Raw genomic sequence first — 14,711 nt, forward strand, 5'->3', positions numbered from 1 at the left:
CTTCATTTTTGACTTAAACGTATCTGCTGCCATCTTGTGGTAAAATCTTGGAACTGCATATGCGTTTCACATTTTAGATGATTCAGTGATCTCAGAGGAGAAAGTCCTCTTTTCTTTCACACACTCTTTTCACACAGAGGTCACAGGTCAGCTGTGGGAAAACCAGAGCAGAGCTTGGTGGAATTTATGCTGCAAAACCTCCAAATTAGCTCAATGTCCTCTCCATAGTCATGACATGTTGGCCTGCTAGCAAACCCGTCACAGCATCTGACAAGCACATTATGAAAAGCTGAAAAAACAGGCAGCAGCTTCACATTAAGAGTGAATTCAGCAGCCGGACCAAAGCTTTCGTGGGATGCACTTCATGGTGGACGCTTTCAGTCTGTGTGGTAGAGAGGAAAAACAATGGCAGAATAAATGCTGATTAACGGAAACACCCGACCATATCACAACCCACATTTAGAAACAAAGGTCACACGTCAGCTGGAGGTATCCTGGTGCCTCAGAGGGTCTCACATTAGTTGATGTGTTTTGTTTTAAAACGCTGATAAACAGCTGTGCAAAGCTAATATAGGCCACTTGGGTAAAGCTATAGGGTAGGAATGTCTCGTTCAGTTTTACATTTTTACATTAGAGTGATCCATTTATTTTGTAAATCGGAGGCCTGCAACAAAAAAAGACTCACATTGTAATCCAAAATGTAGAATCCTGCGTCAGCCACACAGTGACTGTTTTCAGGTCCTGTACAATCATCTTCCCCCAAAAAGTGACCCATCATCAGTACACAAAGCTGACATAAATGACAGATGTCTCTGGCAATTTTGGCAGGTGGAGCTCGGGGAATGGCAGCGCGCCCTCGTTGTCTATGTGTGTCTGAACCGTGTAGGCTTTGACCACCGCTCCCCACTCCAGCACGGAGCTGTGGATGATTCCCAGTCTGGCCTGTTCGTGAAACGCTGCTCCGAGCTCCCTGCCCAGGAAGATGTCTTGGCACTGGAGTGAGGACAAATCTCCCTTCACAGTCACGTCCAGGTTTGTGTCTTTCTCCTTCTTGTATCTATTCGTGTCCAGGTGAGCACCGTTATCTCTGTCGGGGTCGCTGTTTGAGTCTGCGTTCCTGGCTCGGTTTGCATCTGGACAGTGGTGGAGTGGCCTCACTGTCAGCCTCTCCAGGTGCTGCACAGCAAAATGTCCCTCCGGGGTCGTAGAGGGCGGTGTCTCAGCTCCCAGGGAGCCACAGTGGATCAGAGTCAGGTGTCTAACCTCCGAGTTGTTGAGCAGGCGAGCCGTGTTTAACGGCGACGTGAACCACACCGTCAGACGTCTCATCCGGAAGACGTGCGACGAGTGCGACTGCGGGTGGTGCGGCGTGGGAAGCTGGATGTCTTTGCACCTGCATTCTGTAAGCGATGAGACGCTGCAGGGCTGCGGCTCCTGGCTGCAGGAGTAGTAGAACAAGCTGTTGTGGGTCACGTAGGCCAGACGCAGGTCGGAGCGCTGCAGAGCCACCGACACACAGAGCAGCACACAGAGGAGGGGGGCGGGAGGGCCCACGGCCGGCATCACTGCTGCGGGAGCGGCTCAGGCAGCATCCCGACTGCTGTGCCTGTGTGGATGGGTTCTCATGCATGTACATGAGCCTACAGGGAAGAAAACGGTCAATGTGAGAAAAACAGTTGACAAAAAAAGAGAAGCACTTTTATCACACTGCTTTTACTGTGAATAAAGTTTGGTCTGTGTGAAGAGGCAACTCGTGGCGGAAGAAGTACTCAGGAGCCGTGCCACAATGTTTAAATAGCCTGTTACAGGTAACAGTCCTGCATTTAGAATTATAATTTGGTAAGAAAACAGATGTAATGGGGACAATGTGTTGAATCTCAACAAGTGATATCGCTTTTAGTTTCATCAACTTTTATTATTTGTCATTTTTTGTTGTGCGAGCAAATTTAGATTGATGATTGATGTATATATATATATATATATATATATATATATATATATATATATATATATATATATATATATATGTATACAATTAAGAATACATGAGTATATATTAATATATTATTGTTAATGATGCATTAATGTGTAAGTTGCATTTGAATGGCGTATGACTGGAGCTGATTTTACTTACTTTGTATCCAGTTGGATTTCATTTATAACTTTACATATTATGTAATTATATTATATTATTGTATAACTTGTAGTCCTCAGCCGCAACTGACACTGGCCTCGAGTGACACCACAAGAGGCTTGATGCATCTTCATGTTATTCTGCAGTACTATACCCAGAACTGTACACAGACTTTGAAGTGTAAAATCTTAACATGTCTTCCACTGCTTGTCACATTATGTTTGTCGCATTATGAGTGATTTAATGTAATGTATCCTTCAGTAACACATTTGTCCTCTCCATGACTCAGCTTCTTTTACTTCACTGAATCTCAACAAGAACCTCTGACTGAGAGCCGGTGTGAACTTTATCCTTTTTGGCTGAAAACAAACTTGACATTAGTTAGCATTCTTGACATTGTTGAGGGAAAAGTCCAATTTTCCGGTTAAATCAAGCATAAGTAAAATGTGTATGTAAAAAAAATAAAAATGCTCGGGTCATGAAGACAAACCAAGCCGTCTCTCAGTCCAGTTCAACTTTCATACTGGAGATTCCTGTTATTGGATTCTGGAGTAAAACATTCTGAGGTCGCACCCTGTGTGTCTCTAATCCATTAAGTATTGTCTTGGAGAGAAGAGATGTGGATATAATGACAGCTGGTTTGGATCAGAACTTTGTGGGAAACACACACACACACACACAGACACACACACACACACACACACACACACACACACACACACACATATATACACACACACACACACACACACACACACAGACACACACACAACCACACACACACTGTGTTGGGTGTGTTTTTCCTTCACTTTAACATTGTTTGGCACTGGGAGCCCACATTGAATCTCACAAAACACACAGACACACATTTAGAAAATTATAACTGTGGAGATGTGCTTCAAGATTCCAGGAAAAACAATGTTTTGACATCTTGGTCTTTACGAAGGTCAGGGTAGATTTTCTGGTTTGGCAATAATATGAGAGCTAAATACCTTCTGCCTCATTCTGAAGTCGGCACAGAGTTGACAGCAACATTCTTCGTCTGGCCGTATGTGACATTTAACAGTGAATTCTCATATACAGTATATTTTACATCCAGATTACCGTCCACATTGTCTGACAGTATCATATGTATCCAGTATGTTTATTTCAGATCATCACAGAAGCAATAATGTTAACACTGAGTGAAATACTCAACCCGAGAGGGCTCTTCAATTGGAGATTCAACAAAATGGAAATATTGTCGATGGATCTCCAGATTAAAGCAGTTTTGTGGGTTTAAACATTGTTTGGCTGCACAGCATGAGTTTCTACATTATGACCACCAGCGGGTCAGGGAAGTTTATACAGGCTTCTTAGGTTTCTTTACTTTTCTGAATTTTGCTTGCTAGCTCTGAAAAAAGGTCAAATTTCTTTTAAAGAAATGTTTTTTCTTCCTGTTGGAAAATAATCGGTTAAGCTAATAACATTGTCTGTGCATATGGTGTTCAGCTGGTCTTAAATGTTCTCTTTTTGTTATACAGAGTATCAAATAAAAACATATTTTTTTGCAGGGTGAAGATATAGTGGAGTAATGCACCTGAGCACAGAAGGATGTCACTCTCCATGTGTGTGTGTTGAAATCCGAGCTTCTCTGTGATTTCTTCAGCTAACCAGTGGGGCCCGCTCTGCGTGCCCCACTGGTTAGCTCACGGCTGCTGGTCTGGTCTGCTCTCATATGGTCACATCCCACCCTTCATTCCCCATCAGGTGAACACTGGTAGCTCTGTCTGCCTGCTGGCTGCTGCTGTGGTTTGTACTGTTCTTGCATGGATGGTGGAAGAAGTATATATACGAATATGCTCTAAATTTTCAAATTCAAGCTCTAAGCTCAAATGAACTGGAACTTAGTGATCACACTTCATCTTCACACTGCAGAAGAGAAGACATGAAGCAAGATAAAATAGAAAGAAATCCAAGATGAATGAAAAAATGTTTCATTAAATGAAATCTATTGCTGATGGATATGATGCTTTGTTGTTATGCCAACTAGTGCTAAGAGCAAAGAGCAGACAGGAAGATGATAGCCAGCGTTAAAACACAGTGAGTCACAGTATCCAACAGTTCAGTTGGCCCAGCTCGGAGGAAATGTATGCAGATGGTAGATTCAGCGTGCTTCTCTTTAACAAAAAATTGTTAACGCCACACTTCCTTTTGTCAGGAGTACATAGTTTCTGTCTCCTGGCTGTACAGACTTCCACCCACTAAGTTACAAATGAATGAGCGTCTGGTCGCGTGTCTGGCTTAGGAGTCGCTGACTTGGACCTCAAACATTATGCTTAAGAATCCGTTTTGTAGGTCCGGGGTGAAATTTCCCCCATTAAAACATCCACTTTCTTGTTTTGTTCTCAGATTAAACCAAAGCAGAAGTTCACAGGATGACAAGCGACCTCATCCAGTCAGTCCAGCGTCCAGCAAGCAGTTGCAGTGTTCATCTGTGACATATTTTACAGTTTTCCATCTCAAGCGATTGGCAAGAATGTTTCTATTACATAACACAGACACAGGAATGTAATGTAACATGTACTGGTAACGAAGGCTCGGCTTTCTCTTCCTCGCTTTCTCTTTCTCGGACTAACTTCAGGACACAAACGTACAACTTAACAGCTGTTAAAGAAGCCTGACCTACATGGTCATCAATGTCATACAAGCATCGTAAGTTTCCCAGTTTTCAGATGTGTGACTTACCCCAAGCCGCTGCTGAAGAGCTGATATGTGAATGCGTCAGTTTGAGGCTAGGATGGGGAGGAAAAATCACACATCAAGCTGACGTCAGGATGGGGGAAGTATCCCACAGAGGAAGCTGTAACTCACTTCAAGTGTAGGCTGAGTTCAGCTTCAAATACTGCAGACAAATGTTCTTATCACAAGAGACTTGAACCAAAGAGAATCCCACAGATCATCTTCTTGGTCTATTTTTAGGCCATTTTTATTGGGATAAAAGTACAACTAAATGTGGATTAACATTTATTTATTCATTTAATTTAAGATACAATATATATAAAAAATCAATTTGGTACAGGTGTGGCCAGTCTCACTGTCAAAAGTATCGGTGTTTTTTCATAAATTGTATTTTAAAACATTAAGTTAAATAGGCCTATAATAACGTTTTAACGGCTTAAAACGTATTTTTAATAATGTATTTATCATTCGACTTAACACATTACAATATTAATCTGTTGCCAAAAATAATAAAGAAGGTATTCAAGAAGAAGAAAAAAAAAATCCTTGGAAAAACGGGTCATTTCCCAGTAACGTGACCAAAACAGAAGCCAACATTTGCTGCATTCAAGTGCTGTCGGAAATAATATGATTAGAATTTGAAAAACACTATCGAACTTTACGATTTATTAGAGCAACGTTGGCCGTTGTCTATGTTAAAACCGATGTGTGATATGCTATGTTTTATTGTTGCTGTTTTCGTTTCTTTCTTATTGCTTTGTGGTCTGTGCCAAGTATGATACTGACGTATTGTTTCCCCATCAGATTTAAGTTGTTTTGCTATCTTAGGTATTTTATGGATGAAGGTATGGTTGGGAGGGGTTTCCTTTAATAATAAGTGTTGTGTTCAAACATTATTTGAGGAAATGATTTGTCACACAAAACTGAAAACAAGAACAAAAACGTATTTAGTATTTGGAGACGTTGATTTACGAGGTTTGGGAAGGCAGCAATATAACAGGAAAGGACACGTAGTATCCGCTTTAGGGCAAATTTGGGAGCCATGATATTGCCAGTCGTTTGTTTTTAGCAGCTTCCCAAGGAAACTTGAGATTAGTTGGTGTATCCGTTTCATACTTACTTTGAAAAAGAAAAACAACGAGCACTGGCCCGCAAGTTAAGGATGGGTTTGGCTCGGTTTCTTTTCGTTTTCCTCTTCCCCTGCTGGCTACAAGCTGTGTTCTCCTTCGGTGAGTTTAACCAGCTATCGCTATGCTACTCGCTTACGCACATGTGCATTAAATAGCTTTAATGCCTCAACGGTCGCCCGGTTAAACTCCTCCGTGGTGCCGAATTAACCCTGCCGTGTCACACAATTAAAAAAAAAATGTTTCAAACTGAGGGTCGGGTTGTTGCGGGAGGTCGTGACAGTTTAGTGTAAAGAGGTGAAATGAGGACGGAGCGCTGGTCTCGCGGGGTAACGCGAGCTAAACGCGCTCGGCCTGTTTTCTTCTGCGTTAAAGGGTCATGTTATGCTAACAATAATATATTGCATTACCTATTAATGCCGTAGAGACTGCTATTGTGAAGCTGCATCTGTCTAACGTGGTCCACGCCAACTGTACAGTGTCTGAGCATAAACACAGCTGTAAATGGTGGAAGTGAATAGGATAGCTGTAAGGAGATCACATCTTAGCATATATATGCTGTGTAACGTTACATTTGACCCCAGACATAAACATACTGCTAAATAATAAAGTAACGTTAACTACCAAAACATCATCATACTCGTAGTCTAGATATATTGGATGGATTCCTCTCAGTTCAAATATGGCTGCTTGAACAAACCTGCTGTCTTTAGGGTTTTCTTTATTTCCTCTTTGTACTTTTCAGTATTACCCAAGACACTTATGTATTTCCGTAAATTTGTCTAGATTTTTTTCATTTTTTATAACTACAGATAAACCACATGCAGGCATCAAACTCTGCAGAAGCACATACATATAGGTGCACTTAGAAAACTAATGTCAACTGAAATATTGTGTACCATGGTACGCCTGTAAATGTTCACTTCTTATTAGAAATTGATGAAATACGGTACAGTTCTTTAATATTTGGCATTTTGCTTCATTTGCCGTACAAATAACACGGGCAAGTCTCTAAAATGGGCAGGACCTGCAAATTATTTTTTGAAGTTTAGAAATAGGATCTGAAACTTGGGCTGTCAAAGTGCCAGGAAGATTGTTTTTCAACCAGAAGGGTGTTCATTCAATACATTTGTAATACTACCTTTCAGATTAGATGTTGTGCACAAGCTAGTGTACCAATTCCTCTAATTATGGTAATTGCTGAGAGAGATGAAGGGGGGAAAACTCTTTAAACCATTTCTGGATCTTCACCAAACATAATTTAACGAGTCATCAGTCTGAGGGAACTGCTGCAACACACTTAATGCTTAAAAGCATTTTTTTGTGATGCTATCAGCCTGACCACTTACATCTTTTAAACATTAATTATTTAGGTATTTTGTGAAGCAGTGAAGTCCATCTTTAAACCAAACTATCCAACACTATTTTATCTTTTCAATTGTTAGTATTTTCTGTTCATCTGTCTTATATTAATACATATAAATAATTCTGACAAAAAGGGCAACACTGATTAAATAGAGCGTGAAGGTGAATGACACACACACACACACATATATATATATATATATATATATATATATATATATATATATATATATATATATATATAATTCATTTTATTTATTTTATTTCAGAGGGTCCATATAGCTGTGTGTGTGTGTGGATGGTTTCAATAAACATAGGTATTTATACATTTAGAAAGAAAAAAATATTAAAAGGGAAATCCTTGAAGTCAAATATTTTTTTTTTTGTCATCTCATTAGTCAATAATAGCAAAGTAAAGAACGTTTTTTGTAAATAATGACGGAAAGTTTGAGCAATGTTTGACAGCCACCACCCTTTTAATTACCAGACTCATTTATCAGGAAGACACGGCAGCCAGGTTTTAAACTGCCAAAAGGTTTCTGGCAGCGGTTTATCCAACTGAAATCGTTTTCTCATACTAACTGAATGCATAAAAGGTGGGAGGCGACACTAAAGGTTTTCTCCCCTCTCCGCTCTTTTCCTCCTTGTGTGTGTGTGTGTGCGCGTGTGTAAGCATGGATATACATGGTGTGTTATGAGATAGAAAGATTGATACAGTTGCGCCGGTCGTGATGAGTCACCGTATACAATAGCACAACTTGTGGGGCTTTCCAGGAGAAAATAAACCAAACCTTTGGAGTTTCTTGGATTAGATTTTCCAATTGTCTGATGTCTCGCCTAACATTTCACAATGGTGTTTGTTGTGGAGCCTGAAAGCGTGAACAATGAGGGGGGGGGGAATAAATAAATAAATAAAAAATTAACAACATGATATTAGTAGTTCCACTTGTGCTTTTTCTGCTACAAATCCAAATGTCTGCAGTGAAAACTATCCTCAGCTCACTCATTTAAGCAGCCTTGTGGGTTGTATGTGTCCAACCCTTCAGCATGATCGCACTTGTCGGAGACGTTTTAACCTTTTCTTGATGTGCATGATTAGATCTCTATTTTCTTCTGTACTTCTGTAAAGCTGTGGTTGAACTGAAGAGAGCTTTACTGTCATTCTCTCAACAAAACGCCCCATTAGTTGCAAAATCAGTCAGCGATATAAAGCTGACAATAACAAATACACCAAAATATGCAATGCAATGCAATAGTAGAATGTATGAGGAAGCGTTAATAAAAACAAGGAAATATTAAGTATCAAGAAGTAATAAAACATTTTGTACTTAAATGCTCTTTTTTTTGCACACAATAATCTTTTTGCACATAATTGTTTCATTGCACATTGTTAGACTTCCTCTATCTCCAGTGACCTCCTTTTTAACATCTGAGAGCGTTTGCTCTCTCATCCGGCTTCTAAAAGAGGTTTTTGCTTCATATGCACAAATCTGCCAGCCGTGTTTTGCATGTTTTCTGTTTTCTCGTGAAGTGACTCTTACACTCCGCTTCTCTTGTATGAACTTCTAAACATTCGCAGTGTTTAGTGAATAATTTTCCTCAGCTGGGGGGGTTGACCTTATTCCCAAAGTTGACATTCTGACATTTTGAATATTGTTCTTCTGTACTTTATAGTTCTGATTATGTATTTGTCCGTGCTGTAAATTAGTGGTAGAAGTTGTTTACTCTAGTATTGATGCCTTCTTTTTCCGATTTTAACAGGTAAAACATACTTGTTAAAATAATACTTGAAGTTTAGAGTGATTCATTTGATCTTTTACATTTTCAGTAACGTCAACTGCAGGAAAGTAAAACGGAAGTTAAAATTCTGACATGGTGTGGTTTCGCTGGTGTGGGTCTCACGCTACCTTGTGGTGAACGCCCTCAGCGACCAACGTGACGGTAGCGGTTAACACTTCTTTGACGGCACGTTCACCTTCATCTGTGATTTCTCTTTCACTCCTTTCACGTCTCAGCTTGTGTCTGAGCCGCTCTGTTTTTTTGTGGGTGTGTGATATCACATGCATGTTAGTTCACAAAGGAATTGAAACTGAACTGTTCCTTTAATCTATTGTGTGATAACAGATGTGACTGAAGCTGTGGTCTTTTTTTTTATTGATCTTTTTAAACGTAAGGCCACACTTCAAAACACTACTTTAATTTTTTACCTTAATCATCATGTCTTCATTCCTCTCCCTCTGTCTTTCTTTATTTTGCTGAACACACTTGGAGAATGTATACTTCAAATCCTCGTCAGTGTAATACTTTTTAAATTGATATTGTGTACGCCAGGAATGAGCTTCTAATAATTTTAAAACCATTTATGTTGACATAATTGGAAGAGAGCATGTCCCAACATGGTTCGGCCTGCGATAAAAATATACAAGTGTGTGTGTGTGTGTTTTAACAGTAACAGTGCAATGCTGCGAGGCCTGGCTGCTTCCTGTTACTTGAGGTAAATCGTCAGGCTTGTCTAAACACTCACTGGATAAAAATACATCTTGTTTCCAGAGCTGATCAGCGCTGCCATTGAAATCATTTGGTGGTTTTCCATTGAGGCTGAGTTGACATTCAACTGCAAGTCACGGCACTGAAGTGAGGGTCAGTTAACAAAGGGGTCGGTTTTATTTGTACTCGGCTATTGCTTTTTTTTTTAATTTGAGGAAGTGTGTCCGTGTTGTTGGGAAGTGTCCTTTTTCTGGGTTCCTTGATGTCTGAAGAGAACATTGCAAGTTTCTGGTAGATTAGATTGAAAGAACCCAGTACATTGAGTGAGGTTGCAGTTCTAGGATCAAGTTTAATGAAATATATGTGGACTATCAGCACTTTGTCTATTAATGAAAGCACGACTATTTACTGACAAAATTCTCTTGAACTCGTGCTGTATTTTTGTGTTGTGAAAGCTTCCGTGTCGCTGTCTGCGTGGGCGTGAAAAAGCATGTCCACCCATGAAAGAGGTCCACCCTGAATTGTGTTGTGTAGCAAGTTTGCATGCAGCGCCCTCTAGTGGGAGGTTTTTAAAAGACACAAAGCTGACCCAGACTTTTACAGATTTATGGAGAAGAAGAGTGGTGGGAGGGTTAACCCGAGAGTCTAAGTTACTTTAATGTTCATGAAAGAAAAAATGCCTTGTGATATCTGCAGTCTGACGTTTTTTGTCTCTGTTTCCACAGTGGAGCCGCCGACCAACGTGACGCTGCACTGCCGGAATATGCACAACGTTCTGCATTGGAGCTACACACAACTCTCCCCAGAGCTGAGATTCAGAATCTTTATTGGCTCCACAGTAGCAGAAGATTGGTTAGTGATTTCCTTAGTACACATCACCTGTTTAGAAGTATTACCTGACCATCAACCGTTAACCGATAAGATTAGTGCATTGCATGCAGAGGTGCTGTGGTTGAAGTCAGGATGAAAGAGGGGGACGGGGGGAGAGGTGCAGAGCCTGGTGAAGATAGAAATGGGAAAACATTCACAGACTCCTTGCACACACCATGCAAAAGAGAATTAATAATTGACCAATGTTTGGACATGGCAGTTCTTCTTCAGGGTGAAGAGGATTAAAGTGGTTCACAAGCCGCTCGGCTGCAATGAGCCAAAGCATGACAGCCGACACGTGGAGAAAGGAAGGGTGAAGAAGAGGGTTATTCATCTGCACCCTCAGATATCACTCAATTCTACACTCTTGTCCTTAATTTAATCAAATATATTCTTACAGTAGTTTATCGAAATTTTGATTATGTTCATGTAAAAACAACTCAAAGTTCAGGATGAACATTATTATATGTTGAACAAGATATGTATTATTAGCTTTAAACAATTAACAGTGTTATATAAGCATTTATTGACTGTTCACATACATGTACAGCTGGCTAAACTTCTCAAGACATGATTATAGTGCTTTTAGTCTTTCAGTTATTTGTTCATTATTTTCTCTTGTCAAAGTCAGTCTCGTCTCATTTGTTTCCCCAGGCTTCCGAATGAGATTTGGGTGAACTCTACAGCTGAACTGCAAGCAGACGTGTCATTTCTCTCTGACCCAGAGAATGACTACTATCTTGACATAACTGCTGTGATTGGAGAGAATGAGTCTGCTGTAACAGAAGGACCTTCTTTTAGCTATTTCAAAGACTCTGTAGTAGCAAATCAAATCTGTGAGTATTGTTTGGGTCATATTTCACTTTTTACTTTGATAAATCTGAATGAATGAGTTCAAACACTAATGCATCTCCTGAAAATAGACGGGGGTAGAAAAATATTGTTAAAAATTCTTTAACAATAGCGGTTACATTTGGTGTCAATGACAAGACTAACATGCATTTGTGTAATAAATGTCGTCCAATGTCAGCCTCTCGGTGTCGCTGGAGGGAATATCAGGAACAAAGTAATTAATTGTTTGACAAAAAAAGGAGCTATAAAATAATTTGCAGATAAAATATTAATAATCCAATATCAATGTTCATCAGTAAATAATTCAGATTTTAACAGGACCCCCATTGTGCATTTAGGGGCACCACCTAAACTCTGAAAACTATACTTTAATTAGCACAAATATATATATAATTTTTTTCCTTTGTTGAAAAACAAATACATATGTCGTTACTTGTTTATTCAAAACAGCAGTTTAAATGATTACATAACAATATCCCATTAATTTCTACATCGATTAAGAAAAATTCCATCAAAACATTATTTAGTTTGTTTAACTCCACAAACAAATAGTGAGATACTTTCTGACAGTTTAAATGTCAGCAATAGTGGCTCATCATCATCATCATAGCAGACCTCCATCCCTCACGTGAAATTAAGATTACGATGGAGCCATTTTCATGTTTCCAGGTCATTTGGACTTTCCATCAGTGAACGTCACCACCCAACATCCTGGCTCGGTCCTGTTCCGCTTCACGCATCCCGCGCTGGTGTACCTGTATGAACTGCCAAGCAGTCTGAATAAAAGGAAGAAGAGAAGCGACAAGCTGCCTTTGTTTCGTTACGAGGTCGAGATCGCCGACCAGGTCAGACTGCAGTTTAAACGCCTTCTAAAGATGGAAGGACATTAATGAGACAGGAGATAACTCCATGAAGACTTGTCAGTTTCCTCATGTGATGATTCCTAGTCAAACAATGATAGTTGGTTTAGCACAAAATTCCTTTAAATTTGTAGTTGTATCATTTATTAGTCGTTGTACAACTGCAAGTCATTATTTGTTGTTTGTGCAGGAGCGACACCTCAACTTTCCCTGTCAGGATGGTGTGTGTGAGAAGACTATTGCAGTGGATGCTGCACAGAAGAACCACTGTCTGAAGATGAAGGGAGAGCTGGAGAATATCATCGTTCAAGGCAGACAAGACTACTGCGCCCTGCCACGAGAAGAACCACCGAGCTGTTGAGTAACGCTTTTATTGTTTTATTTTCTGGTTGTGTCTCGTACGACAGAACGAACGCACGTCTGTGTGGTGCTTATTCAAGAATACGATATTTACGGAATGCCTGGATTAAAATTTAACGATGAACTGATCCGATTTATTTGTTCAAAGGTCAAGGTTACTGGGACCTTGCATCCGTTCCATTATCAGCACCCATATCTTCAAATTTGGCCTCTTGGTTGAAAAAACAGAGAAAAGTGAAAAAAACTGCAAGCGCTAAACGCAAAGCCGGATGGTTTGTGCTCTTACCAGTTCATCAAAACTGCCCGCATAAAATAATAATGGTGACATTTTAGCATTTTTCTATTGCATCTTTATTCGCATATTTTGTATTTACTTTATCCAAAAGAAAAAGAATATCATAACAATATTAATATCATTAATAATAGTATATTAGGTTTCTGCTTTAACTTTAACATCACCAATGGCTGTTCAAGGTGTATTTTTCTTTTTATATCAACACCTTTAAAACCTTGAACCGGCATGATTCATGCTTTCTGCTGGAAATAAGCGGATACTATTTTGAATGTGTGATCTCAGATTTAAAGTCAAGATGTTTGTTCCACCAATGGTTCCTTAAGCATATTCACTCCGACACCAGGCTGAAGGTTTGATCATCATCAGCCGGACCCTTTTCATTCTCCAGTCTGTATCGAGCCTCATCATTGGTCGGTTTAACTTGGTCCTTTCACAGACCTGTTCAAGTCACAAAGCCCGTCTTGAATAAACCACCGAGTCAGAACTGCCCCTGTGTGTGTTTGTGGCTAAGATTCCTTCTGTTAACGTACGTATTCTACATCTGTTTCATCTAGATCTCATCACCATCTACCTTGTTGGCGGCCTGTTAGCCCTAACTGTGCTTGGTTTGGTCCTCTTCGTGGCGTACCAGCAATGGACGAAACCGGATTCTGCTTTACTGAAGTCTGTGGTATGTTCATCCGCCCAAGTCTAGTTGTCTTTGATCATTTATATAGAAACGATTCAGTTTTTTTTTGTTTTTTTTTTAAATGTTCAACCCATATCTAAGAATTCCTCTTTGTGTCTTCAAGATGTTCACGAATCCCCCGAGGCAGATGATCACTGAAATGGCGGATGAGATGTGCATTGTGCAGGAAGTGGAGCCCCGCTCACCCACGCTGTCGGCAGAGGACGACGACGAATTCACAACGTGTGTTCATCCCGCTGCTGAGCCCGAGCTCCGTCTACGCATCGGAGTGTCAACTGAGGATGAAGGCGTGTGTGATGACGAGGATGGAGCAATTAATGAGGAACCTGGGTACATAGGAGGCAGACACATGGAACAAGACGAGGCGCCGTTAACCAGTGGTTATGAGAAACGCTCGGTGTTTGATGAGTTGGCACCAGGTGAACTGACCAGTGGTTACCGTGACTAACGGTGAAACCTCCGAACATTGCGGCACATTGAATCATCGTCGTTGGGTCAAATGAGACTGAACGGCGACTTGCAGTCTCGGTTACAGATTTCAGGTGGTTTAGTTTGCGTGCTCTGGTCAAATCGTCCGAATGCCAAGTGAATGCAGAATAACAGACATCCCTTTTGCTCGTGCACCTTAACGTCTGTCATAATAATGGAAATGGAAAGGAAAATATGACAAAGCAGCCTTTGTGAAGTACATTCCTGCAAAGCCATAGATATTAATTACATCTAGTTGGGTATCCTTGAAGTTCTGAGGTGGAATAGATCAAATAATTGCCAAATCTGATCATTTACCAGACTGTTAGCGGTGCAATTATATATATACTCATGCATTAATCATGTTTTTTTTAAACTGAAACTTGTGTTTTATCCTTTTGCTGTCATCACAAAAAGTGCATTCCTAACACTGTCAGTTGCTGAGAAAGTGCTTTATATTACCTTGAGTGCGCTTGTCCAAACA

General features: G+C 40.1%; 2 protein-coding genes across 2 annotated transcripts in view; one reads left to right on the forward strand and one right to left on the reverse strand.

The window, feature by feature from the left end:
* Positions 1 to 413: 413 nt before the first annotated feature.
* si:ch73-52p7.1 (uncharacterized protein LOC100321084 homolog) lies at positions 414 to 1,563 on the reverse strand. Its single transcript, XM_068567966.1, has one exon. The coding sequence runs from the start codon at positions 1,561 to 1,563 to the stop codon at positions 778 to 780; it is 786 nt and encodes a 261-aa protein (XP_068424067.1). The 3' UTR covers positions 414 to 777.
* Positions 1,564 to 5,901: 4,338 nt separating this feature from the next.
* The window catches only part of gdf10b (growth differentiation factor 10b), a 9,791-nt gene continuing 981 nt past the window's right edge, over positions 5,902 to 14,711 (forward strand). The window contains exons 1-7 of the mRNA XM_068567160.1: positions 5,902 to 6,084; positions 10,560 to 10,686; positions 11,359 to 11,540; positions 12,226 to 12,401; positions 12,607 to 12,772; positions 13,626 to 13,741; positions 13,863 to 14,711. The exon at positions 13,863 to 14,711 is cut by the window's right edge and continues 981 nt beyond it. Coding sequence (XP_068423261.1) covers positions 6,018 to 6,084; positions 10,560 to 10,686; positions 11,359 to 11,540; positions 12,226 to 12,401; positions 12,607 to 12,772; positions 13,626 to 13,741; positions 13,863 to 14,207 — 1,179 coding nt within the window. The 5' untranslated portion in view covers positions 5,902 to 6,017 and the 3' untranslated portion in view covers positions 14,208 to 14,711. The remainder of the gene's footprint in view (positions 6,085 to 10,559; positions 10,687 to 11,358; positions 11,541 to 12,225; positions 12,402 to 12,606; positions 12,773 to 13,625; positions 13,742 to 13,862) is intronic.

Source organism: Clinocottus analis, unplaced genomic scaffold (genome assembly GCF_023055335.1).
Source record: "Clinocottus analis isolate CAN_PGR_092001 unplaced genomic scaffold, fCliAna1.0.p SCAF_8, whole genome shotgun sequence".
Classification (NCBI taxonomy): domain Eukaryota; kingdom Metazoa; phylum Chordata; class Actinopteri; order Perciformes; family Cottidae; genus Clinocottus; species Clinocottus analis.